The following is a 27400-nucleotide window of genomic DNA, read 5'->3' on the forward strand; positions in this document are numbered from 1 at the left end:
AATGCTAGTGTTACCAGGCCCAGTCAAATATTCAACAGTTTAAAATTCTGAATATAACATAGAAGGAGACACACACATTAGTGTTGCCTCTCTGATGTTAAGGTTTATTCTCTTTCTAATATTTTTAATTCAAACCTCTTCTTTTTTCCACTTAATTAAATAAACATGTAAATATAAATGCAAATAAGCATTCTCTTTGACTACTGTTATCAGCCCTCTGAGCCTGGGTCCTCTCTAGGTTTCTTCCTGAATTTCTGCCTTAGGGAGTTTTTCCTAGCCACTGAAATTCAACACTACTGTTGTTTGCTCCTTGGGGAGCCGGGTGTTTCTGTAAAAGCACTTTGTGACAACTGCTATTGTAAAAAGGGCTTTATAAATAAATGTGATTGATTGATCACAAAATAACTGTTTAATATGAAAGTGCATTGCCACAGAAACTGACAAACTGCCTGAGGCAGTTTGTCAGTGCTCTATAACAGAGTTTTACATTGAAAACACTTAACCCCACGTTACTAACTTTGCAAATTGTATATTTTATTAAAACAAACTTTTACATTGCTACAGGAAATCCTCTTCACCTTTCAACTCGCAGCTTAATGAAACATTTTTTTTTTGAGGTGTAACTATTCCTTTTACCAACCTGAATAGAATGTCGAAGGAAGACAAATTAGTGCTCCCTGAAATTGAGGATTATTCTGATTGTCCTTAACTTAATCGTCTGTTGTTTTTTTAAAGTCATTCTAATAATAAGCACTCTCTAAAGCTCAGATGCAAATCACACATACTGTCCCTTTTATTGTCTGCCATTTCATTTGTTAGCTCATCAAATAAAAAAATAAGGGGTGTCTATTTGGATCTAAATATTCACAATGCCATTTTCGCACCTCTATACTAGTTTGGTTGCTTAGCAACAGTCATATTAAGAGGATAGTGTTGCTGATTACCAACCAAAATATATTGTTGCTTGAACAAAAAGGGAACTTAGACAGAATATCCCTTAGACAAATCAAACAAAGAGGAATTTAAAAAGGGTTCTGTAAGACACTGAAGGGTGTGTCTACTGAAAGTTGTCCTCCATAAGTGCCTCTATATATGTCAAGATCTGTCAGAAATCTTCAGAATCTGTCAGTTACATGTAACTGTAACTGCAGTGGCAGAGAATAACTAGCCTACTATATCCATCCCAATGTGAAAAGTACTGTATATTTAATGTTTTTAATGTTATGTTGTCTTGTATATTTAATGTTTTAATTGAATGTTATGTTGACTTGACACATCCAGATTTTTTGATTGTGCTTCAGTGTAGCTTTGTTCTTTGTGCTGTACGGTCCTGAATGCAAGCCTGCAAGGGTTATCCCAAACATATAAAATTGTCATTCAGAATTGTTATCCTATATGGAAATTGTAATTTAGGTTCCTGTACTTGACGTTTCTATTGCTTGTCTGGGGATTAAAGCTGTTTTTATAAATACAATTTTGTTGTTGTATTTTACTGCCAAAATTCTGTTGAAGTGGTCATTTCCTAGGTGACTATAGAGGTGTGTGGTAGAGGTGAGTGCTCAGGATGCTAATCTGGTGCCAGGTACACTGATAGCCTTGGACACCTTTACCCATGCCATCTTCTCTACCCATGCCACATTCTTTACCCATGCCGCTTTCTTTACCCATGCCGCTTTCTTTACCCATGCCACTTTTGGTCACGTGACTCTACTAGACAAATGTTGTCTTTGGACTATTTAGCGGGCCGTGTCCACCAGGCATTTTGGCTTTTCCTATGCCTATGCTTGGTTCGATATTAGCTAGCTAACGCTAGATAGCAGCTGTGTAGATGAATGATCTACACTGCTTAAAATGCCTAGTGGACACGGCTCGTATTGGACAGTGTTGGGAAGCAGCAAGCAGCACTGGTCCCCAGGTCTTACTCAATTGAACATAATCTAGAGCAGACACGGTAACAACTATAATGCAGCTATTACATGCTATTTCTCCCTTGCCCATCAAAGCAAACACAACTTCATTTGATGATTGTTAGCCCCCGGCTGTTATTGTCAGCAAGCTAGACGTTATTAAAGCTGCATCCCTTCTAACCATGACCATCTCAAGTGGCCCACAATCTACACATTTTTGGGAAACTCTATTCAATTCAGAAAGGGGCATCTTTGGAGTTGTGTACATTTTATTGTTTTGTGTCACTTTATTAACAGCAAGAACCAACAAATGGAAAAACAAACTAATCATGCGTCCAGGTTATCATAATTCCCCATAGTCTGAGCTAATGCTGCAGTGGGTATTAACTATCTCTTCAATATTTTCAAACCTGTTTGACAGTAATAACTTATGCAATATACTTCCTAGTTCACCATAGTTAATGATCTATTAAACAGAGTTCTTGATACACCAAGATGGCTTCTCCACCTCACACTGCCTCCTATTGCACCTTGAAACCATCTTTCCTTTTGTGCTGCCAGAGGTTGCTGAGACTATCAGGGCACACCTGTGCAAAAGATCCCTTTGCTTACTCGAAAGCTGTTAAGGGCAAGGTTATGACAGGCAGTGTTCAATACAAGCTATAGAGAATGGCCATGAGAAAGTCAGATTTTCAGCCAGAGCAGAGTTGGGGAAATTGTAACTTGGGCAGTTTTTACCACTTCAATTATCTTCAAATAAAAAACAAGCTAGTGATAGAAATCACTCAGTGAATCATTCATTTCATTGGTTGTACTGATAAATGCATGAAGCCGTTTGTCACAAGACATCATTCATTTCTATGTGAAGAATCAAGAGCCCCAGATATAATCTATTATATTTACGAGATGACGGCTATAGAAATGTAAATACAAGTGCACAAAGATAACCCCCTCTGGCAGACCTCCATAAAAAGGTCTTCTTAATTTGTTCCAACAGATTTTGGATGGAGAGAACACTTTCACATGGCCTTTAGGTTTCTAATAGCACATTGGAAGCTAAGGATGTTTTTCTGTCATGCTAAGATGAAGTCTTAAAGATATATTATGTGCAGTTTGACCAACTCCCAGAAGTGACAGAATAACTCTTTTAGTTTCTTAAGTTGAATGCACATTCATTCACACATTCATAATGCTACATTATCCTTATAACATATTTTTTTTCACATTCGTAATTGTTTTTACACTGTTGCCACCTTAAAGTTATGTTCGGAAGTCAATCGAGTCAGTGATCAAATGACAGGCCTTAGTCATACACGGCTTCCAATTAACCATAATGTATAATACCGCCTACTACCTTCCAAAGAGGTTAAAGGTCATTATAACATATTCTGAATGTGATTTGGTAATAACAGTTCAAGGACATACTAGTGTATCTAGTGCTGGGGCCTTTCCCCTTCTCCTGTCCAGGGAACCCCAAACAAGCCATTAGTCAATCCAGAGATACCCATCAAATGTTGACCTGTCTACAGTAGCTCACTTGGTTTGATTCCCTTGGGGGGCCAATATGAAAAGGTAAGTTAGTCTGGATTGGAGTTTGACAAAATAACCAATAATGTATAATAATATGTTATTAATAATATCATAATGTCCCATATCTCCCATGGACCCCCAGCATTAGCTACATGAACCCCACTGTAACTCCTCTTCAATGTTTTGTAAGGTTATTTAGTTTTTTTACGTTTAACATTTGACCTCAGCTATATTTACAAACTACCATGGAAAAGTCCAAACTGTTCAGATTAAAATCAATGTTGTGCCTCCATCACATTATGCAAAGGACCACAATATAAACAGTATTAATGATTAAAAGACAGATATATGTTTCTTATATAAAACAATGACTGGCCTGGTTCAAGTGGTCTGTGAGTAATAGAATAAAAACAAAAATGATACAGTTGCTCTAACTCACTCCCTACCAACAAAAACTAGAAAAAACTATTTACAGTGATCTAATCTGACTTTAAATTTCTCTGGAATAAAAGGCAGGCAACCATCTGACAGTAACCCTTCGGATTTAATAGTGTAATGAGCTTTGTTGGACCTCTGCCATGGTATTTTGCTGTGATACAGACGTATTTAGAGTGTAAATCTCCTGTTATATCATAACAAGCTTCATTCATCTTAATATATTGAGATACTGTAGGACACGTATAGGCTTATGGTGTGAATATAACAGGCATCTGACAAAGATTTCTTCTGGCCTCATCGCTCTTAACCCCTGTATCTCAATCGAAACAATTAATCTGCAGTGCAGGGGAGGGCAAACTCTTTGGCTCGGGGGCCACATCAGGATTTTCAAATTAAATGGAGGGCTGCACATTTGTTTGGTAATTTGTTAAGTACAAATGATTTGCGGGCCAGAAAATGGCAGAAATGAAAACAGTTTTACATTAGATCCATTACAATGTCTAAATTATTTAAATCCAGATTCAGATGTATACAGTAAGAATGGGCTGGTGAGTTATTTTTCAGTTCTCCTCAAAACTATTTTATTACCGACCGCGAGCCGGATGGTATTGCCTTGGCGGCCAGATTAGGCCCGAAGGCCTTAATAAAACCACCACTGCCCTAGTGAATCAATCAGTAAAGGAATACATAGAATTTGAATGCCAATTTTGTTCTGTGTAGAACAGTGTTCCCACATCTTCTCCAGAACTCTTTGGCTTATTTCCTTGGTATTCATCATGTACTAATATTCTCCTATGAATTCTTAAATAAAATAAAGTTAGATTGTTCACTGTAAAGGGTGATTGAGACCCAAAAATGAAAACATTCAGAAATGTTATAAATATTAAATTCTGATTGAATCAAACATTATTCCAAATTGAGGTAATTGTATACAGCACAGTAAAGAATGTGAAATGTGTTCTTCAGTTCCAGTAGATCATCACTTCTGGGGTTACTAACACAATAGGGAAAGGGAGTGTGGGTATATGTTGTGTACTGTGTACAAAATAATATTTTCTAAGAAAGTATACTGAATTGTCAGTGATTTCAGGCATTTGGAAATCACAACAGAGTAATTAAAGTCCCAGTGCAGGCTTGAAACCAATAAAAAGAAGTGTAGGGAGAGAGAATACTAAAGAGAGATATCAAGGTTGAAGGATAGCTCAGCCCAAATACCAAAACCCAGGGATACATTCACTAAACACTTTGTTGTTGCTGACAAAAACTAAGGGAATGCATGCCTTAGAGAAATGTTCATTTTACAATAAGTGTATGAAGGAAAGGGCTATGGGTGTATGTTTGTGCGTGTATATGTGTTGTTGGGAGGGATGGAGAAGGAGATAGTAGCATATTGCAGAATATTTGTACTGTTTGAGAGGAGAGTGGTAATTGATTGGCTCAATTCAAAGCTTGACTCAAAGCAGACAAGCTGTTCTGTTATCTGATTGGATTAACTGCCAAATTCCCTTGGTCTCTGCATGCAGCTAAATTACTTTAAGTACCAGGGAGAGCTTCTCTAAACTACAAGGGCATTATTGATGCCAAGGGATTCACTTCTTTGTGTCTCTGTTATTGGCTACAATAAGGACAGAATTGTGCGAAACAATGAAGGGAACCTAGATGCCTGGGTGTCTTCTATCACCTCCAAGCCAAAGGGAAGACCCATTTTGAATAGTATTAGTAGTGACATTGATATACACTTGGCCAATATTAACTAGTGCTGATTTTTAAGTATAACATTTCTATTGTGGACAACAGAGTTATATTATCGCAAAAAGCCTAGGGTTGTTGTTGATAACTAACCTTGTATCACCATCCTGATATCATAACTCACAGTCTGTCATTCTGTTTTGTTGATAGTGAAACAAAATGTGAGCTCACAAGATAATGATGATTTAGCCAGGGTTAAATCAAAACCCATAGATAGATTTTTTTTTTCAATATCTATGTTTTTACATATTATGATATGATCCTCAAATATAAATCATGTATTTTTTTTTTACATTACCTGAGTCCATGTTCTGACTAATTGTACCTGTTACTGAAATTGTTGGTGCCAGTTTAAAATGTTTAGGTTTATTAATATTTTTATCTTCTCAACAGTAGAAGTCCTCCTAAAGTCATGTTGCAGGTCAAGTTGTTTCATGATGTATAACATAAGCAATTTGAGTTACTACTGGATGTGATATTGCAAGAAAGCACATTGCTTCCCTCTCTCAATGAGGACCTTAAGTTCAAGGTGGACATGGGTATTTTAGGCTAACAAAATGATTGTTTTTTGTGCATGGTTTAATGCATTTTATGTATATACAGTAAATCTGGTGCAATTGAAGGAATAAGGGTGTGGTATATGGCCAATATACCTCAGCTAAAGGACGGTCTTGAGCACAAAGCATTGCGGAGTGCCTTGATACGCTGGCAATTCACCACACACATCCAGAGATCCCTTATTGCTATAACAAAGATCTTACCTGTGCAAAAGTATCAGGGTTTATTTAATTTCAATTCCAGCTAATTCAATGCATCAAATTAAATTATTTTGCATTTAATTAAAGGATGTATTTTAAAATAGAACTACGAATTAGATTCAAAAGACTTCAACCTTGAAAGGAACCTTGATTTTTACCGATATTTTTTATTTATTTATTTTTTAGATGAATCTAGGCGACTGCTGACTTTGGCGTCTGACAGTTTGCTAATTTACATTGACCCTAATCCTGAGACTGTGTATTAAACAAAATGATTTAATCTGCTCTGGCAGGACTTCCCAGTGCTCCCCTTTTCTTCCCCTCCAAACATACATTTTTAATCAGCATATTAGAAAACCACCTTAAGATGTCAGATAAGTCAGGTCTGATTGCCTTCGCCATTAGCCATAGCAGATGTGGATTAGGTTATTTACCAAGGCGTTAGACCTCATCCGCTAGCAGCATTAACACAAAAATCTGTTTGTTTGCTGAATCTGTTAGTGTAATAAGTTAGATTTTTTTTTTACCTTAAAAGTTGATGTAATTTCAATGTTAAGAAAAAGGGATAGTGTCTTGTTGTTTCACTCCTCGTGTTTCCTTGTTAAGACGTGGTTAAATGGAAGTCATGTGGATGGTGGAAAATGTATTATGCGATGATTTAAACAGAGAGAGGTGAGATGATCAATTCAAAGTTGTTTGACTCACTGACTCAAGATGGCAGTCCGATGCCTCTGCAGTGCCTTGTCCTTCCATTGCAGAACTACTGATGTGAGGCACTGCGCTCAGGAGGCTCTGCAGAGATGAATATTTTAATATGTGTGAGGGTAGAAAGCGAGATGACTCTCAGTCTGTCAGTTGTGATTGGAGACGTGGCATCAAGCAAGGGACCAGAGCTGCGACACAGGATGACATATACTGTGTATATATATATATACGTGCACACACACACGCACGTGAGCACGCGCGCACACACACACAGACCTGTCAGCAAAGCACTGTCAATCTCATCACCACATCATCCCCCTGGTACAGTAGGCAGGGTTTGCAGACAGTGATCGTGCACCGCTCCAGCTCTGCCTTCTCCTGCCTACCCTCCACCTAGCAGAGCCCCTCAGCCTAATGAGCTCTGTCAGAATGGCATTTGACATAAGCCATCAATAAAGCACAGTTGACAGACATTAAGATCCAGGAGATCCCTGGCCCCTGGTCTCCAGAAGAGGAAAACACACAACAGCAATGCTGACCTTGTAATCTGTGTTTAATCTGAACATGAGCCCCTCTCTAGATGTTCTGATCTAATGCACAGCTGACATTTATCCATGTTACATCATTCAGATTTAAATCTGGGTTATGTGCTGCCACAAACTACACAAATGTGCATCTTTTATATATTCTCAGAACTTTTTTGCCTATGCATAAAAAAGGTTAGGCTTTTTTTTTAGTACTGTTAAAAACGTTGCAATGTGTATTGTTGTCCACAAGATGAAATTGGGAAGGGGATTATGGAATGCTCTCTGTTCCTGCATCAGACAGTCTGTATGTTTGTGCATGTCCAATATTTCAGACACCACTGGCGTGAATGTGACAAGCCTTTGGTGAATATGTCTTAACAGAGATCTGGCCTTTTCAAAATGACACTGATTGGCCAGACGGTGGCGCTATAAGAAGCAATTAAAAATGGGAAGTTTGCAAGCACTCACCCAGCAGGATCTGAAGTAATTAAGTTCTGTACATAGGTCCCTTTTCTTCCAAGAACGCTTTGCCTTAAGAACCCATATGGTCATGATGTGGTCCAATTCAGATACCTTAATCAAACCTAGTAGCATAATACTACCATTGAATTCAAAATAAGTAAAACTAACAATATACCAAACCTTTTAAGTAACCAAAAACTTCTATTTGAAGGCCTTTTCACTGTAATGCTTGATTAGTGGTGTAAAGGAATTTACTTTATGTTTTAGACAGCTTTTCTTAATCCTGATCGACAGAATCATCTCTGTGAGCTACACACCATGACATATGTTGTACTGCATATGTTGCATGGTGTTGTTGCTACTGCCCTTTCAATGCTAAGTTCAAATACCAATTTTCGTTCCATTAGGGCTTGGCAGGTGATTGAATGTACTATGACTAAGGCTAGTCAAATACTTATTTCTAAGGAAGCAGAACAGCTCTATTTATATAAAGAAATCTAATTAACAGGATACTATTTTTTTATCATGGAAGTAGTGAGGACGGAGTGTCCAGACCAGAGTGTAGTAATGATGACGGTACTGTAACTCTGAGCCCACAGTGAAGTCACTGTGCTACCAGGGACTTGCTATGAATCACACAGCAAAGCTAATGGACAGACTTCAGGCTCCATGCAGCTATTCTATTGTCAGTCAGAGCAGTAAGGAAACATGCCTCTTATGATGCATTAAAGGGACAGTGCAGTTAAAAATCTTATTTTTTGTTTTGTTGATACATCAACAATATCAGAAGTTTTACTAACACTGAAATTGTGAAAATTTATTTTAAAAAGTTAAATAAAAGTAAGAGCTGTTTGAAAAGCAATGAATGAAATGTCAGCCCATTCATTTGGGATGGACATTTTGGCCCGCATCCCTGCTGTCACAATGGGATTTGATTGTAATAGACAAATTACTGTTTAGGGAGGTGGTCTCTAGTCCATCGTATTGGCCAATCAGCACTATGTATGTAAATACCTTTCAATGTTTCATTACGACCACTTAAACTAAGTCAAAGGATGCACAAGGAAATAAATTATACAAATGTATATTTTTGTTATTTTATTGACTCTATTGACTTTATTGAATTTATTACACATACAGTGATGATCAAAAATTTAATTTCAAAGACTGTAAAGGGGCTTTAATAACCTATTTGGAAGGGCAGGAGGAATTTCAATCTTAGTGTTTCCCTCTACTTACAAACTGGCTGGTATATACAGTACACAGGTTTTAAAGCATAAATCACACAGTTTCCCCTTTTCATAGTTAGACTACACAGACGGCACCATTTTCATACATTTGGAAATCTAACCTTAAGAAGGTATCACTATTTTATAACTCCAATACGGAGGCAATAAAAGAGCAAAGGCTAGGTGTATTTAGTACACTATTATAGTAGTGTGTATTTGAGTGTTTTTGTCTGTGTGAGAGAGGCTCAGACAATGTGAAAAGGAGGTGAGGGGCAGGCAACAACAATGCAGCACAGAGCCCTGACTCACACAGGATTTGGGTCCCTGGCCTTGCCTCGCGCTAGAGGGACCCCTGACCATGATGAGTTTTGACTCCTGTCACCTTTGGGTGACGTCAAGACCCTTTGACATGGACAGGACGGGAGGGAAGCTCCTTCAGCCACAAATGTTCTGCGGGTGACCATCTCTCCCCTGACTGTGAAGGAATGAATCTGAACATTCAGTAAAGGTGAAAAACAATGAAAAAAGGAAAAGCCATTTTTGAAAGGCTTATTATATTGGTAATATCATCACAATGTACATATGTTAGCGACTTGAAATGATTTGATGTCTTTATTGACAAACTGCATTTTTCATCACAAAATCTATAGATATTCTTTGAAAATATTCAACATTTCTGCATGGGAAATAAACATTTTGTTTGTGTTTAAAATGTAACAGATTTTGTAAAGGTGAATGGACAAAGACAGGTTAGTAGTTATTTTCACACTGAAAAAATGTCATGCAGTCAATAATTCCTTTTCACAGGCTTCTATGCATTTTTGTCGAAGGTAGCTATAGGGTTGTAACGGTAACCGTACTTTACCGTTCGGTACAAGACGTTCGGTTAGGTATGCGTTGTGATCGGAATGAACTGTCTAGTTTTACCCACACACTTAACTTTTTATGTGCCAAACTTACATTCTAAACGAGTTTCCCTCCCAAGACGGATCTTGGAGACGTTACTTAGCAACTGAAGTAGCCTAGAACTTGTAACTGTAACGGTGGATGGGCAACAGACAATCAGAAAAAGCATGTCTGGTACACTTCTCCGCTTGTTCCCGTTACAACAGTTCCTACCGTCCAATCTTTCCTATAGCAAAATTGACTAAAATGTCATAATTCGTATCATTGGTTGGGAATACTGCTATAAAGCTTCATCGTCATCAAATACACTAACATTAGCTACATAGCCAGCTCCTATGACACTAGCTACAGCAGCTGCTATATCTCCTATAGAGCAATTCCAGTTTTCCTTAACCTAATTATCGGGTATCCTACCTGTGTGGATTGACTACTACGTAGCTGTACTAGCTAGCTACAGGAGCTAGTATAACGTTAACTCCCGGCATTGATAAACAACAAAGTGTACATGCCCACAAGTGGCCAAAAAGCAGATGGACATCACCCAGTTAGACTAGCTGTCTATAGCTAGCAACCAGGAAAACTAAGCTAACGTTAGAAAGGCTAAGAATAATGACGAATTCTGAATGAGCGCCTTTTTTGGAACAGGTAATTCAAGTTTTCATATTATTATATCGGGCATTGGTGCAGAACTGCGTTCTGACTGGAGAGCAATTGCAAAATGCTGTAATATTTTTTTTACTGATAAAATCCTACTTAGTGCATGCTTTAACTACAGTGGCAATGGGCAAAGTTTATAACTTCATAATAAATAACTTTTTAGATAACTTTTTATAATTTTAGCTACGTGTTCTCCTTTACCTACACTGGGAGACATTTGGTAATCTTAGAAAAGTTTTCTTGTCTGATATGGGGTCATGTGACTTAGTGAATTGTGGCAGCTATATTTGACTGAGATCAGGCCCTAGTATTATACTTTTCTTTTTAACTCTGTGTCACGTTGTGGTGAGGATGAACTAGGCGTAGAGTGAGGGAATCGTTTGAGTTTTTTAATAACAAACAGAAAACTGAGCGCATACAAAAATAAACCAAAAAGGTTGGTACTAGCGCGCACATGAGAAACAATACTGACAAGGCAAACAATACTGGACAACTGCTTGGCTTCCTAGGGAAGGCTATATACCCTTCATAGTGTAGGAATGGAAAACAGGTGCGCGTAACCTATAGGCTGCGTTCGTGCGCAGGTGGAAAATGGAACAGTGGAGCAGCTTGAAGGCCGGCGACACAGAGCGACAAGGTTGTGACGTTCCCCCAAGGGGAGGCATCCCAGGTAGAGACGTGATACTCTGTTAAATGCGGCGCACACAAAGGGCCGGTTTCGAAGTCAGATTAAGCCTAGTCTAGGACTAAAAAAACTAGCTCAATGGAGATTTTTATTGAACTTGAGTTTTTTGTCCTAGACTAGGCTCAAAACATGTCTGGGACAGATCCAACTCGTGGTTCATGCATGAATTGTCTGATACAATGAATGTACAGACAGAAATTTAGCTTTGGTTAAGGTTAGACTGAATGATTATATGTCTGAATGTCAGTTCTGTGCAGAAATGTATGTCTACACACTTGGTTAGAAAAGCAAAAGTTACATACTTGTATAAGAAAGTGGTGGAAATTAAGAAAACCGAGCGGTGGTCAAAACCTTTGAACAAAATTTGACCTCCTCTTTTCCCCAGTATGATTTAGCATCCTCTAGTCTCATAATAGACTTACTGGAAATGTGTGTTTCATTTTATAACCATTTAGTGTCATCTACTGTGTTATTCACCTTTTTAAAGCTTGTAGATAGTGATTGAACTCTGACCATTTTTTTTGTGCTAGGTTCTTTGTAAAAAAGCAAAATACACAGGGGCAGAATTATTTCATTTCTTTTTCTCTCTGTCCCTGTTAATGCTGATTTTCTACCTATATTTTCGATGTGACATTTTTATCTGGTATCCCTAAGATCTGGCAAGTTGCACGTGTCCTCCCCGACACAAAGGCAGAGATCCATCTGACTTATATAAATACTGTCCAATTGCTAAGCCTCACCCAGGTGGCCAACTCTCAGCTAATTATATTTTTTAAACCACTCACTTTTCTAAATGTGTACCAGATTGGTTTTAGATCTTGATGTTCACCATTTCATGTTTTAAATTGCTTAGATCATAAAAAATCTTTGTGCTGCCTTATAGTCCTTTAACACTGTTCCCTGCTCATTTATTGGTTATCTAAAATGGGTCTGGATCAGGCTGTTGCAAGTGGATAAATAACTATTTGACAGACAGGACACAATGTGTGTTTACTTATGGTATTAAGTGGAGTTTTCAGAATAATAAAAGCTGTAATGCAGGAGTCAATATTGGGACCTGTAATTATATAAATTATATTGATCTGTTCAAACCTGTAATTTTCATATAAATGCAGATAACACGTAGGGCTTGTATTCCATATAGGGCTTAAATTCCATCTAGGGGTTATATTAATTTGCGGGTACTATTTAATGACGCTGCCAGTTTTCGTCCAGTGAGGTGTCTGTCTCTCAAACTAAACCCCAATATGTGGTAAACACATTGCAAACGAAGGACACCAACAAAAACATACAATATATTAATTTGTTTATTTCACAAAAGTTGTTGATTTCATGTTTGCAAAACTGTGAACGCATTCACTCCATTTCTTGTGGCACCTTAATTAGTGGCTGTAACTTGGACTAAACATCTTCTATAGCCACAAATCTAACATATTTTGGGGGGATTTTTTTCCCATTCCTCCTAACCGAACTCAGGCAATTCAGTGAGATTTGAGGGGTGTCTTATTGCCCACTTCAGGTCCTGCCATAGCATAGCCATTGAATTAAGGTTAGTAACTTTGACTCGAACAATCCAAATCTTTCTGTTAGGAATGTTTTGGACGGGTTTCCACTTCTAGGCTTGCTGTCATGTTAAATGCTCTCCATTTGTGAATTATTTGCCTCACAGTGGCCTGGATAGAGCTCACTTTTTGGGGGTTGGTTGTGTAGCCATCCCCAGACTGATGTGCTTTCAATACCCTCTTTCAGATATCTTCTGATATCTTTCCTCTTGGCATGGTTTATTTTGCATTCACCTGTATGGGTAACAACAAACTGACCAGGTTTCTTCTTATCATCAGAGTCCCACCCAAACTCTCTCCTGACGAGCCTGTCTTTGATTGGTGAATTTGGCATCTAATAATTTACCCATCAGATTCTACTTACCTTCTTGATTTAACCAATGCAACTTGGGGTTCAGTTATTTTTGCACCTGCACTAAATCATTTTTAATTAGATTTTTCTGCTAAATGCATGATTTCCTCTGAACAAACATGGAATTGGTAACTATAAATATTTTATGTCAGATAAAAAAGACTACAGACTGACTAAGTCACTACACACACAGGCATTCTGTTACTTCCCTATGTTGCGTTGCTTGCCAACAGCTTGCATATTTCAATATTCCACTGTGGAAAATACTGCAGCTGACCACTGAACAATGACCAGGCAAAGTTATTTTAGGAAATTTAGGTTTGTTTAACCCAACATACATTTCCTAATAACACACGGAACAGTCACTGTTAGCTCTCTGAGGAAACTACACATCTGGTTTTAGACACAGGCCTATAGCGGCCTTTTAGGTGCAAAGCACTGTGGAAGTTGTGGGAATCTCTTTCTTTTCTATGCTTTCATAAATGAAACTCAAAGCATAAGGACATACACATATATACACTCACACACACACACACACAGTGTACAGTGCCTAATAAAAGTGTTCAAACTTCTGACCAGTCCTTCCTGTTTAATGATTTTCAAAGGTACATTGACATTGGCTTCTGTTTGATTTTAAAACACTAAATTTATAACCCAAAATCAATTATTGGATGATGATATTGTTTTTATGTTGCAAAATATTTGTTTTAAATAAAAAATGGATTTCAACTATTTAAGCTGATGAAAGAAATAGCCCTAACCAGTACAAAGTGACCTTATTATTGAACTCTACTGGTCAACCACTGTTGCTGTCACATTTTCTGAATAAAACTTCATTGTTGAGGTGTAACTGGTCAAACTGTGACTCAAAAGGACAATGTAGAACAATGAGCATTCTGCAGAAGATGGAAATATTGGAATATTTATATATTATAATATATGGAAAATTGGCTTAACCTCCAGAGACCCTGTGTCCGCATATGAGGACATTATGTTTTAGGCTTCCTGCACCATGTACTTCATTCTGCTTAACTTAAACCTATTGTAGTTATTAGAGGACAGTTGTCTGTGCCATCCTTAGATATTATACTTATCAGGTCCTACGGTATTGTCCCCTCCTGCTACAAAGCTGCTGCTGTCAGCCCCATCCTAAAGAAACCTGGACTAGACAACACCATCCTTAAAAATGTACGCCCAATCTCCAACCTCCCCTTCCTGGCAAAAACTCTTGAAAGAATTGTTGCCTCACAGCTCCAAGCCTACCTCCTTAAAAATAATCTATATGAGCCTCCTCAACTGCATTCCTCAAAGTCGTCAATGACCTTCTCCTCTCTGCTGATGCCGGTTCCCTCAACATCCTGAATCTCCTCGACCTGAGTGCTACTTGGTCCCCTACTCTTCATCATCTACAGTGGATATAAAAAGTCTACACACCCCTGTTCAAATGGCTGGTTCTTGTATTGTAAAAGAATGAGACAAAGATAAATCATGTCACAACCTTTTAATGTGACCTATAATGTGAACAATTCAATTGAAAAACAAACTGAAATCTTTGAGGGGAACAAACAACAACAAAAAAAACACAATAACCTGGTTGCATAAGTGTGCACACCATTAAACTAATACTTTGTTGAATCACCTTTTGATTTTATTACAGCACTCAGTCTTTTTGGGTAGGAGTCTATTAGCATGGAACATCTTGACGTGGCAATATTTGCCCACTCTTCTTTGCAAAAGTGCTCCAAATCTGTCAGATTGCGAGGACATCTCCTGTGCACAGCCCTCTTCAGCTCACCCCACATATGTTCAATTGGATTCAGGTCTGGGCTCTGGCTGGGCCGTTCCAAAACTTTAATCTTCTTCTGGTGAAGCCATGCTTTTGTGGATTTGGATGTGTGCTTTGGGTCGTTGTCGGGCTGAAAGGTGAACTTCCTCTTCATCTTCAGCTTTCTAACAGACACCTAAAGGTTGTGGGCCAAAATTGCCTGGTATTTTGAACTGTTCATAATTCCCTACACCCTGGCCTTGGTTCCAGCTGAAGAAAACAGCCCCAAAGAATGATGCTGCCACCACCATGCTTCACTGTGGTTATGGTGTTCTTTGGGTGATGTGCAGCGTTGCTTTTGCACCAAACGTACTTTTTATCAAAAAGTTCAACCTTGGTTTCATCAGACCATAACACATTTTCCCACATGCTTTTGGGGGACTTGATGTTTGTTTTGCAAACTTCAGCCGGGCTTGGATATTTTTCTTTGTAAGAAAAGGCTTCCATCTTGCCACCCTACCCTATAGCCCATTCATATAAAGAATACGGGAGATTGTTGTCACATGTAGCACACAGCCAGTACTTGCCAGAAATTCCTGCAGTTCCTTTAATGTTGCTTTAGGCCTCTTGGAAGCCTCCCTGACCAGTTTTCTTCTGGTCTTTTTTTTGCTCCGAGATGCAACTAGGAAAATGTCAGAAAAATCCTATTAGAACAGCTGAACTTTATTTGTGATTAATCAGTCACTTTAAATGATGGCAGGTGTGTAATGGCTTCTATTTAACATGAGTTTGAATGTGATTGGTTAATTCTGAACACAGCCACATCCCCAGTTATAAGAGGGTGTGCACGCTTATGCAACCAGGTCATTGTAAGGTTTTTATTTTTCGATTTTCAATTTAATTGTTTACATTATAGGTCACATTAAAAGTGAAAAAGTCTTTGTCATGCATTTTAACAGGGGTGTGTTGACTTTTTATATTCACTTTACATCCTTCCCCTTGGTAAAATCCTCTGCCACTTGAACCTAAATTTCCACTGCTATGTGGATGATACACAAATATATCTATCTTGTACCCTGATGAAGACAGCGTGTCTGTCGAAACATTGGTCTTATTAAAAAATGATATGCATTTGAGTTTAGAGTGTGCGGCTTTTTCATTCATTTTGTTTACACAAATATATCTAGCCACCAAGTCTCTCACCAACCCACCTCTGACCCATATTGAATCCTCTCTGACTGCAATAAAAGCATAGATGAAGGACAACTTCCTCAAACTAAACAGTGACAAAACACTTCTACTCATTGGAACCAAATCCACCCTCACCAAAACCGCCCGCACCTTCAATCTCAGCATCGATGACACCGTTGTTTCTCCATGCCCCCACGCACGTAACCTTGGCGTCATTCTGGACTCTACAATTTCCTTTGATCAGCACATTAAACAGACTGTAAAATCTTCATTCTTCCATCTTCGTGACATCACCAAACTCAGACCTTCCCTCTCCCGTCCTGCTGCTGAAACCCTAATGCATGCATTCATAACCTCCCGTCTTGACTACTGCAACTCCCTACTCACCAGCATCAAATCTACATCCCTCCATAAGCTCCAAATGGTTCAGAGCTCTGCGGGCAGACTACTCACTCACACCAAGTCCCGGCAACACATCACCCCTATCCTCCCCTATTCCTATTACATTTTCACTTAGCGTACTCACTTTTGTTGCCAGCCGTCTAGAAATGAATGGCTGTGTGTTGTGTTATTCTGAGTGGACAGCAAATGTACACTGTTATACAAGCTGTACACTCACAACTTTACATTGTAGCAAAGTGTCATTTCTTTAGTGTTGTAGCATGAAAAGATACAATCAAATATTTACAAAAATGTGAGGGGTGGACTCACTTTTGTGAGATACTGTATATATATAAAGAAACATTGTTTTATCATGTGCACCAGTTTTGTGATGCCTGTGTGCTGTCTCCTGTGTAACTGTTGAGACAAAGCCTTGTGTGCAGTATCTGTGTCAGGCAGCCAGCCATGTGGGTACGTCCCCACGCTGGCGGGCGGCTACGCTAGCCCTGGCCCTCCTCTATCCGTGTCAGCAGGGCTCTCTTACTGAGAGTCGGTGGATTACGTATACTGGAGGGCAATGGGTCACTGGATAAGAAGTCTTCTCTGTTACCACAAATCCGCAGATTAAACGTAGCGTCGAGAGCCAGTGCTACCCTGAGGGCAAATGGAACTGAAATCACAGCTCTATGAGATCTCCAGCTTCAGCTTAACCCTTCTGTCTGTGTAGTGAGGCAATGTAGGGATGGAATGACTTAGTCCTCTTTGGTAGACTTAAGTACATCCAGGGCATCCGAGGGTCATTGCCAGTGATTTTAACATGATATTTTAATTGGAAAGTTAATCTTGTGATTGCTGATTCGCTGGGGACTAAAGATAAACAATATTTCATGCATTACTTTTCAGACAATGTGTTTGTTATGTTGAAGGAACTTCACTGTACAGTGTGTACATTCATATTTCGTGTGAGTCTACAATATTCTGATTGAGCTATAATATTAGCATGGGAAATTACTAATGGGAGGGCATGAAGAAGGTGGGTCAGAATGGGACAGCGGCAGGATGGGTGTTGGTGACAGGGCTATTGTACCGTCTCATCTGCTTGACTGATCTGAGGGAATCTGGGTCATATCCAGCCTGTTCACATGCTACAGTGTGTGTTCCCCTCTCCTTCTCTGTTCCCTCCCCTCTGCCCTGGGCAAGCTACGACCCAGCTAGCTCTATGCTGATGACTCAAAGTAAATGTACTCGTCTCTTATGGCAAATTGAGAAAAGAAATGAACAGCAGTCTATGTGGTTGAATGCAGTATCATCCCTGTCTGACATCTTAATCTTCAGTTTTCTCGTTTAGACATATACCTTCGGTTCCTGTGTCTGTGTAGCAAATAAGCATATCTACTCAGTAATGGATACCATATAAAGCCATGTTTGTCATGGCAGTCTATTTCTCTGTGGCTCTCTCTACTGTCCATTTGTCATTGCAAATGAACACAATGGAAAAGTACTGAACTAGTATATTAAGCCAGCCAATGGGATGAAAGACTACCTGTCCATTTCTGCAAATGGAACTATAGTCTGTGCGGCTGCTGTCCTTGGGTAAAAAGAAAGAAAGAATGAATGAATTTTTATAGAAAATACATTTGTATTTATCTTGACTAACCTTGGCAAAGCTAATGAGAATAGTAACAGATTGGTATACATATATAAAAATACAGTATATGTTGCTATATAATATTTGAATCTTGGTTGTAAATGTTTAATGTAATTTAACAGTGGCTCCTAGAGTAGCATAGTGTGTACCTGATGGAATGGACTTCATGTAATCAGCTTGAGAGTATCATAGATGGTAAGCCATGAGGGAAGGCCAGCTGCAGACAGACATATGATTTGGAAATGTACTAACTACCTACAATTGAGAGAGGTGATGACTCTAGGTATGTTTAAGTGAAAGGCCTTTTTGATGAATAAATCAAACCATGCAGTGATTTCATTCTTGCATTTGAAACACAGTTGTCACCTACAGTATATTTGTTTGTGTGTTAACTATTGTTGTAACAAACTCTACTCTCCCAACATTATTATGTATACAGTACCAGTCCAAAGTTTGGACACACCTGCTTATCCAAGGGTATTTCTTTATTTAAAAAAATTTCAACATTGTAGAATAATAATGAAGACATCAAAACTATGAAATAACAAATATGGAATCATGTAGTAACCAAAAGTGTAAAACAAGTCAAAATAAATTTATATTTTGGATTCTTCAAAGTAGCCACCCTTTTCATTAGTAACTGCTTTGCACACTCTTGGTATTCTCTCAACCAGCTTCATGAGATAGTCACCTGGAATGCTTTTCCAACAGTCATGAAGGACATCCCTCTAACTCATCCCAAACCATCGCATTCTGGTTGAGGTTGGGTGATGGTGGAGGTCAGGTCATTTGTTGAAGCATCATCACTCTCTTTCTTCGTCAAATAGCCATTACACAGCATGGAGGTGTGTTTTGGGTAATTGACCTGTTGAAAAACAAATGATAGGCCCACTAACCGCAAAACAGGTGAGATGGTGTATTCCTGGAGAATGCTGTGGTAGCCATGTCGGTTGAGTGTGACTTAAATTATAAATAAATCACAGACAATATTACCAGCAAAGCCCCCCCACACCATCACACCTCCTCCTCCATGCTTCACTGTGGGAATGACACATGTAGAGACCATCTGTTCACCTACTCTACGTCTCACAAAGACATGGCGGTTGGAACCAAAAATCTCAAATTTTGAATCATCACACCAACGGACAGATTTCTACTAATCTAATGTCCATTTCTTGTGTTTCTTGGCCCAAGTAAGTCTCTTCTTCTTATTGGTAATTGTTTCTTTGCAGCAATTCCACCATTAAGCCCTGATTTACGTAGTCTCCTTTAAACAGTTGATGTTGAAATGGGTTTTCTGACACTAGTAAATCTAATGAACTTATCCTCTGCAGCAGGGTTAACTCTAGGTCTCCGTTTCCTATGGTGGTCCTAATGAGAGTCAGTTTCATTAAAGCGCTTGATGGTTTTTATGACTACACTTGAAGAAAACTTGCAATATTCATAATTTTCCAGATTGACTGACCTTCCTAAAATAATGATGGACTGTCCTTTGTCTTTGCTTATTTGAGATGTTCTTGACGTTATATGACTTACTACAACACAGACATAATGATGGTCTTCAGAACACCCATCCTACCTTGTCACCCTCTGTATACCCACCTAAATTGTAAAAATAAAGAAATACCTTTGAATGAGTAGGTGTGGCCAAACCTTCCTTTGGTACTGTTTGTTGACATACACAGGCTGTTAAGGTAGTCATAAACCTGTGTTGTGTAAGCCTCATTAATGCTTTAAAGCTGCAAGTCTTCCACCTTAACATAACACTAACCGAATAGATGAACAAGTAAATATAACTTCCTGAAGGCCACACCCCTACTAAACCACGCCTCTAGAGTCAGAGTTTGGTTGTGGATGGAGCTGTGTTGTCTATGTCTAACAAAGCAATAGACAGAACAGAAGTCTTTGTATGCGATCCACTGTCTGTGTTTTGTGTGGTTGAGTTTGTGAATGTCTGACCGGGGATATCGGTGTCAGGAAACTGTCTTTTGACACAGTTTGTGTATACAGTTCAAATATACTCATTATGTGTTTATCTTAAAAGTATTTTCTACAGTCTATTCGTATTCGTAATACGTATTCCATACCTGGATTGGTAATAGAACTGTTTACTTCGTTTCATTCGAAAATGTTTATTATTCCATAGGTTTTCTTTGTTAACCAATTAAAGATATATTTGAAAATATTAGAGAAATGCGCAGATTAGCCTTCATTTTATTTGTAAATGTTGTAAATGGAACATTGCTACTAATCAAAAACCTAATCACAGAATCGAACACAATCTATTGTTTAGGCTATATATCCTTTATTTTTCGCCTACATGTGGCCTATCTTTCTGCCCTTTCAGAAATATCCTTATTTAATTTAAAAACGTGAATCCAGACGCATCACTTTATATGCGTGTAGGCTGAGTAGAGGAGTAAGAAAATATTGTTAAATAACGTTCCCATCTGAAGTCAACATGTATGTATGTTTGCACGTTGTTCCACAGTTTTGCGTAATTGTTTAATGACCGACCTCGGTTTATGATAGCCAACATTTTAACATATTTTATTGATGAGCTGTTCACATAAAAAACAAGTGACTTGTATATGTAGGTTAGGATAAGCCTATTGTATGAAATATTGAAATACCTTTAAATATTTTAAATCTGAACCGTGTCACTCATCTTCACAAATACTATTTTCCTTGTCTGTGTTCTGTCTGGAGACATTATGCGTTATATACGCTTCACTATTCACCGGTTGGTGCTATGTAGCCTAATAATACAGCTTTATGAATAGTGACCCCACTAGTAAGAACCTTAATCCGTCTGCTGCTCACATTTAGAGTAGCCTGGGTCCATCTGGTTACTTTGCAACAGATAAGTAATAGGCTATAAGAACCTACTTTTATCACCTTGTTGACATCACATTTGCATTTTATATTCAAATAACACTTTTTCTGTAATTATTAATTTTTATTCAGCTATATGTTTTTAAGATCATATCAAACATTTGAATTAATTTAATGAAGTTCAATTTTGTTATTACTTATTGCAGTAGCCAAACATTCTGCAGGAAATGTGGAGTTATTTACGTGTGTTGTGGATAAACTGTGCGGCCAAATAGCCAAGCGCGCAGCAAGAGAATGAACAGCTTATCGCGCAGAAGGCAAGCAATTTCATAACCCTGCGCCATCCATGAGCCTTCCATAATTCATGCAAAAAGGGCCCGAAGGGATTCGGTTATAGTGTGTGTGTGTGTGTGTGTGTGTGTGTGTGTGTGATGTGAATCTGTGAAAATAATATCAGGCTTTTCCGTCAGAATGAACTTTACCACTGTAGCCAGCCATGAAATAATCTGACCCGACACTTCAAACCATCTGCGCTATCTATCCGCCCTCTTATTTACAAAATCAGCCCGTGCACAAAACGGAGTGTATCTGATACTAAAACCGAGTAGTCTGGAAATAGCAGGATTGTTTTGTATACGAACATTCCGTTTCTTTCCCGTAGTGTTTTGTATATAACATTTCTAATGGAATAGTATATGTGCAGTGTGTAAATAAAAACATAATCAGTTTTGTAGTATGTGAGAAGATGCGGTAAAAGCAGTCAAATATTAAAGATGAAAAAATAATGACCTATATATCCATCGTAAGCCGGACCGAATTTAATGCGAACAGTCCGATTGTAATTCCTGCAGAAATTCCTAGTTTCAACATGGTGACATATTATTTATAATCAAATGAGTCCAATAATTCTAGCGCTTGAATGAATGGGTTTGAAACTCAGCTTGCATTAGCCTACACAACCGTTCACGAGGAGGATGTATCGCCCTTTTAGTCACAGAATATTTGTTGTCTTATCCTGTTTTATTTTGTCTTTATTTATGTATATATAACAGTATTTTATGCCCGTCTTGTTGTTATTTTACAATTAAATAACTATAGGATTGAACGTATTGCGTTTTAATGGACGCGTTTCTTTTCTTCCTCACAGACATGACTTACTAAGGAGGGATATAGGAAAACATGAACATTAATTGAAGGTTTAAGGCACTGAAGACAAAAAGGAAAAGTCGAAATGTTTACATTCTAAATCGGCGCTGTCGAGAACTGGGAGGTGCTGAAATCTCTTACTGCTCCATTCCGCGTGATTGGTAAACTTGACAGTGATTGACGGGCATCCATGGCAACCACGCAACCAATCTGCCAAGCCCAATAGAAAATCAGCAGAGGGACTGACTGTCTTTTTTCCCTTCAAAGTCTCGGGTCTAGTTCTTATACTCTTTTATTTCAACTTACCAAGTTCACCAGCCGAGGCTGCAGAAGCCAGCCAGAGGGCATCGTTCATCAGTGTTTTTTACGGTTGATCTATTAACTTTGGGATTGCCTTTTTGTCTGGATCCGACGTACAGGGAGCGACGGGGAGAGAAGAGTAAGCGCGAGCGGGGAGCGTGTGAGTGTGGGAGACTCTGTGGATTCGAGAAGCCTCCATGTTTCAACTGCCTATCTTGAATTTTAGCCCCCAGCAGGTTGCGGGGGTTTGTGAGACTCTGGAAGAGAGCGGGGACATTGAGCGCCTTGGTCGCTTCCTCTGGTCTCTGCCGGTCGCCCCAGCTGCATGCGAGGTCCTCAACAAGAATGAGTCCGTGCTTAGGGCGCGAGCCATCGTGGCCTACCACACTGGGAATTTCCGAGAACTCTACCACATTCTAGAGAACCACAAGTTCACCAAAGAGTCTCACACTAAACTACAGGCCCTGTGGCTTGAAGCACACTACCAGGAGGCAGAGAAACTGCGGGGACGCCCGCTAGGGCCAGTGGACAAATACAGGGTGAGGAAGAAGTTTCCTTTACCAAGAACGATATGGGACGGAGAGCAAAAGACCCACTGCTTCAAGGAGCGAACCCGACATTTGTTACGAGAATGGTACTTGCAGGACCCTTATCCGAACCCGAGCAAAAAGAGGGAGCTTGCACAGGCTACTGGACTTACTCCCACACAAGTGGGAAACTGGTTCAAAAATCGTAGACAAAGGGATAGAGCAGCGGCTGCGAAAAATAGGTATGTATATGTTGCAGTTGTCTGTAGGCTATATGTGTGGTTTTATCATCGATGGTTTGTGTTTGTTATAACATGTATTTATGAGGGGGTGAAAGGGTTTTGAAGGACGACGTCTTACGACTGCATCCCAGTCAACCTACACAATTCCATTTTAACTGAACAATTAGCACGTTTTCCCCAGAAAATGTACTATTCGGTTATATTGTTTTGACTAAACATGTAAATACAGTTGGGAATATCAAAAGTAGCCTGTAGTAGCAATTAGTCTACCTTTGTACATAAATATTCTCGACGGAAATGACACCATAAACGTTGTAGCCTATTGAAATGAAGCAAAATACATGACAAACCCCATTGTGTTGGGACCAGCCCTGGTTATTTTCATTGCAAGTTGATATAGTTAAACCGTTGTTTCCAAAATATCATAAAATAATGCGAAACAAATTAATTTAATTGTTTTATAGACTGGAAATGATCTGTCTTGAATTCTTAGCTCGCGCTAAATTAGTGATTTTAAGCAAATCGCAGATGTATCACGAATCGAACTAAATTATTCCGTTGAGATTGTAATTATTTATCGCATTTTGTTATTATTGACAGCTGTGTGGCTTACATGGGTTAACATTTAACAAAAAACATGGAATTAAGCATATATTTTAAACATTTTGTACTATGGATGCTCAATGAATGTCTGAAACACAAGAGACCACCTCCCCGATTTTTTGTTTAGTCATATTTATCGTAAATTTTACTTCCAAACGTAATCTCTTGAAAGTGGCAGGTAGCCTATTTAATCAATGCTATTTCCTTTTTTAAGATATTGGAATTACAATTAAGGCTATTCTGACGGTCTTTGGAATTGTGCTCACTCCTTAAGGCCTATAGATGTGTGCTGTTGTTACTCTGTCTGGATTGGTTTTGTGTGTTTATTTGTGAATAGGACTTCATAAAATATGCCTTCATAGGCTATCATAAAATTTATACATTTTTAGCTCCTTATCTGACACTTGTGTATCTGATGTTTTTATTCATAATTTAATTTTGACGAAACCTGTTCGACTTGGATTGTGGAATTTAAATTATTTCTAATTTTGCTTTCATATCTTTCTTCCAACAAGGCTACAACAGCAAGGGATGTCCCAAGGCTCGGTTCGGTCTTTGCCAGATGATGATGGAACCGTTGATCGACTCGGTCCTGCCTCTAGTCCGGAGGCAAGTTTGTCAAGCAAAGCCGCCACCTCGGCTATTTCTATCACTTCCAGCGACAGTGAATGTGACATCTAATGGCGCACGAGACAGTCCAGAGGAAGAGGATACATTGACAGGAGATAAATGAAGGAGATCCTGAAAGACTACTGTATCTAACAAAAAACAGTCATAGTGCCTGCGTTTGAATTTAAACTGTTCGTCTTTGATGGCTGCCAAAACATGAGGGATCTGACGGAATGCCCTGTCTTAAAGCTATACTTTTTCTTTTTCCACTATGGATGACTGAAGCTAATACAAGCGGACAGAAAATGTAAAGAAAAATCATATTCATATTCACTATCCCTTTGTAGGGAGGACTAATAAACCAATGCCTCAAGATAAAACTAAAAAGGAGAATAAAAAAATATGGGAAAAGAAGACATTTGAGCGCCTAACCTGCTATTTTCTGTGGGTATTTCATGTTGAAAAGACGCCGTAATATTTTTACTTTACTTTTAAAGTTTTATAAATAATGTTTATTTACCTATTTAAATGATTGGCTCTGTTAGAATTTGATATAATTTTGCTTGGTGTTTTTAATATTTACCTTGTGCACAGGTGAACCCGTTGAGCATGTGCGCTTTAGTGAACATGTGTTTCAGTAAAAAAGTACAAAAAGTAAAGATAACTTAATAAAATAATTGTTGATCAAAAGAACAAAACATCAGTCTTTTTATTGCCAGATTACACATGTTAAGAATGGTATTTGCTGTTATCATATTATTTTTATTAATTTTCCATTATAATATAGGGCCTATATATTTTATTAATTTGCCATAAGGAATGAGATATTTTGTTTCGGGTTTGAGACGATATTTAGATATGATAACAAGATTCTTTGAACTTCGTTGAATGATAGTCCGAATGTGATGCAGCCTATATTGTCAATGGGCCCTTCCATTTATTTTATCGAGAGCGTGAGATCTTGTAATATGGATTTAGAGAGAAGTGTTTCTTTTTTAGGGCTATGATTACACGTTGTGTCCTGACAAGTTCACCATGTAATTGGCCAACATGCTTCGCGTCATGTAATACGGCATGACAGTGAGAGGTCAGAGAAAGGCCGGCTAACAAAACGAGATTGTCTCTCGGAGTAAAAACATATAAGCTATACTATAATATGAAATAAGCTCTGGCTGACGAATGGGTAGAAATACACCACGTCATACATTTTAAATCTCAAGAGTGCTTTTGTGTATTATAATTCGAAGATGTTGTAGCCTAAGCACTGTCGGTTAAATAGGCTAATTGAAGCATCGACTTCTAATAACTAGGAGATAGCTAACTGTTAAATTCTGGATCTATTCTAAACCATATGTATATTATAGTAGAATGTCTGCCACGATTACACCTTTATAGTCTATGCTTTTATGAGAAGCTACAAGGTTGATAGAATACAGTTATGATGGCTATAATTATATCATGATAATGGCTATAATGTAATCAGGTATAAATGGGGTATTTGTGTAGTTTGTTAATAACATTTGGTCATGTTTTTAGGGGCAGGAATAACCTAAGAACGAGTTAAGCTTATAACAACGCAATAACAATACAGCCCTGCGTTATATATTTTCTATTATATGATGTTATCTGTAATACCGCTTTTAGTTTCTTTTTGTGATTATTTATTTATATATAGTCCATTTAGTTATGAACGTGTCAGTTTGTTTTTACATTTGGTTTTATAATGCTAAAAAAATATCCCGCTATTCATTTGCTGGTTATCATGAATCTTTATCTAATTATTTAGCAATTATAGAACCTGAATACGGTGGTAAACCGTGCATAGGCTACAACTGAGGTTACATCCCTATACGCACTCACACGGAATGTCAGCCCAAAAGAGCAACACAAATTAAGAAGGAATAACCTCCTGGTAGGCCCTACATTTTTCCAACGAGTTCTGGTGGGGACCAACACCTGGGTTTGCATCCAATTTGCAATTAATTACAGTAGCCAGTGAAAGGGACAAGCTGTATTTCTCCAAACGGCTTTCAGCTGGAACAAGGCAGAAGCCAATGCATTACGTGTCTTGGTTTTTGACAAAAAAGAAAGAGGAAGCTAGTGAGGGAAATGAGGGGGGTGGGGTTTTAAGTTTCTTTTCAAATCATGAGGGAAAAATGGCCGAATATTTCCGTTTCTTTTGGGAAAAAGGAGACCAGGGGGATACATGAACAAGTCTTTTTAGCAGTCAATAAGGTTGTCAAACTGGTCAGCGGTAATCAGCCCTAATGATGAGGTCTAGGGTCCCCTGGCGAACAAAGGGGCGCTTCCAATGTTTTGTGAGGGGAAGCAACACGGGTTCCCCTTCAAAGAATGAACTGCTGTCAGGGTAGTCGGCCAGAGTGCCAGGGGTACGGAAATCAGAACTTTTGTATTGTGTGCGTGTGTGTATATATATATATGTGTGTGTGTGTGTGTGGGTTTGTGTGGGTTTGGCAGCTGCAATGTGAATTCGTGAGTTGGGCAATTAAAAGGATTTAATTACCAATTGTACGTTTGCAACAGTCATAACATGTTAATTGTGCTCCAATAAACACGACAAAAAATATATAATAAAGAAAAACCCTCTCCATTTTGAAAAATATGAAAGTGTAAGACCTTGGATTGCCAAACCAATGAATTCCTGGTTTTTAAGACTGCTGACCAT

General features: G+C 38.5%; 1 protein-coding gene across 2 annotated transcripts; it reads left to right on the forward strand.

The window, feature by feature from the left end:
* The first annotated feature begins 10649 nt into the window (after positions 1–10649).
* Positions 10650–26342, forward strand: six6a (SIX homeobox 6a). Of its 2 annotated transcripts, none has more exons than XM_020054014.2 (3): positions 10650–10856; positions 22435–23502; positions 24621–26342. In XM_020054014.2, the coding sequence occupies exons 2-3, from the start codon at positions 22931–22933 to the stop codon at positions 24784–24786; spliced, it is 738 nt and encodes a 245-aa protein (XP_019909573.1). In that variant the 5' UTR covers positions 10650–10856; positions 22435–22930; the 3' UTR covers positions 24787–26342. The 2 variants fall into 2 exon arrangements, with proteins under 2 accessions (XP_019909573.1, XP_010877129.1); XM_010878827.3 differs by lacking the exon at positions 10650–10856 and adding an exon at positions 11371–11538.
* Positions 26343–27400: the final 1058 nt, after the last annotated feature.

This window comes from Esox lucius, chromosome 15 (assembly GCF_011004845.1).
Source record: "Esox lucius isolate fEsoLuc1 chromosome 15, fEsoLuc1.pri, whole genome shotgun sequence".
Taxonomy (NCBI): Eukaryota; Metazoa; Chordata; class Actinopteri; order Esociformes; family Esocidae; genus Esox; species Esox lucius.

Excerpts from the sequence above, each read along its gene's own strand:
- six6a (XM_020054014.2), top strand. The coding sequence starts at position 22,931 with ATGTTTCAACTGCCTATCTTGAATTTTAGCCCCCAGCAGGTTGCGGGG. Across the intron at positions 23,503-24,620 it reads GCAGCGGCTGCGAAAAATAG|GCTACAACAGCAAGGGATGT; the intron begins GTATGTATATGT and ends TCTTCCAACAAG.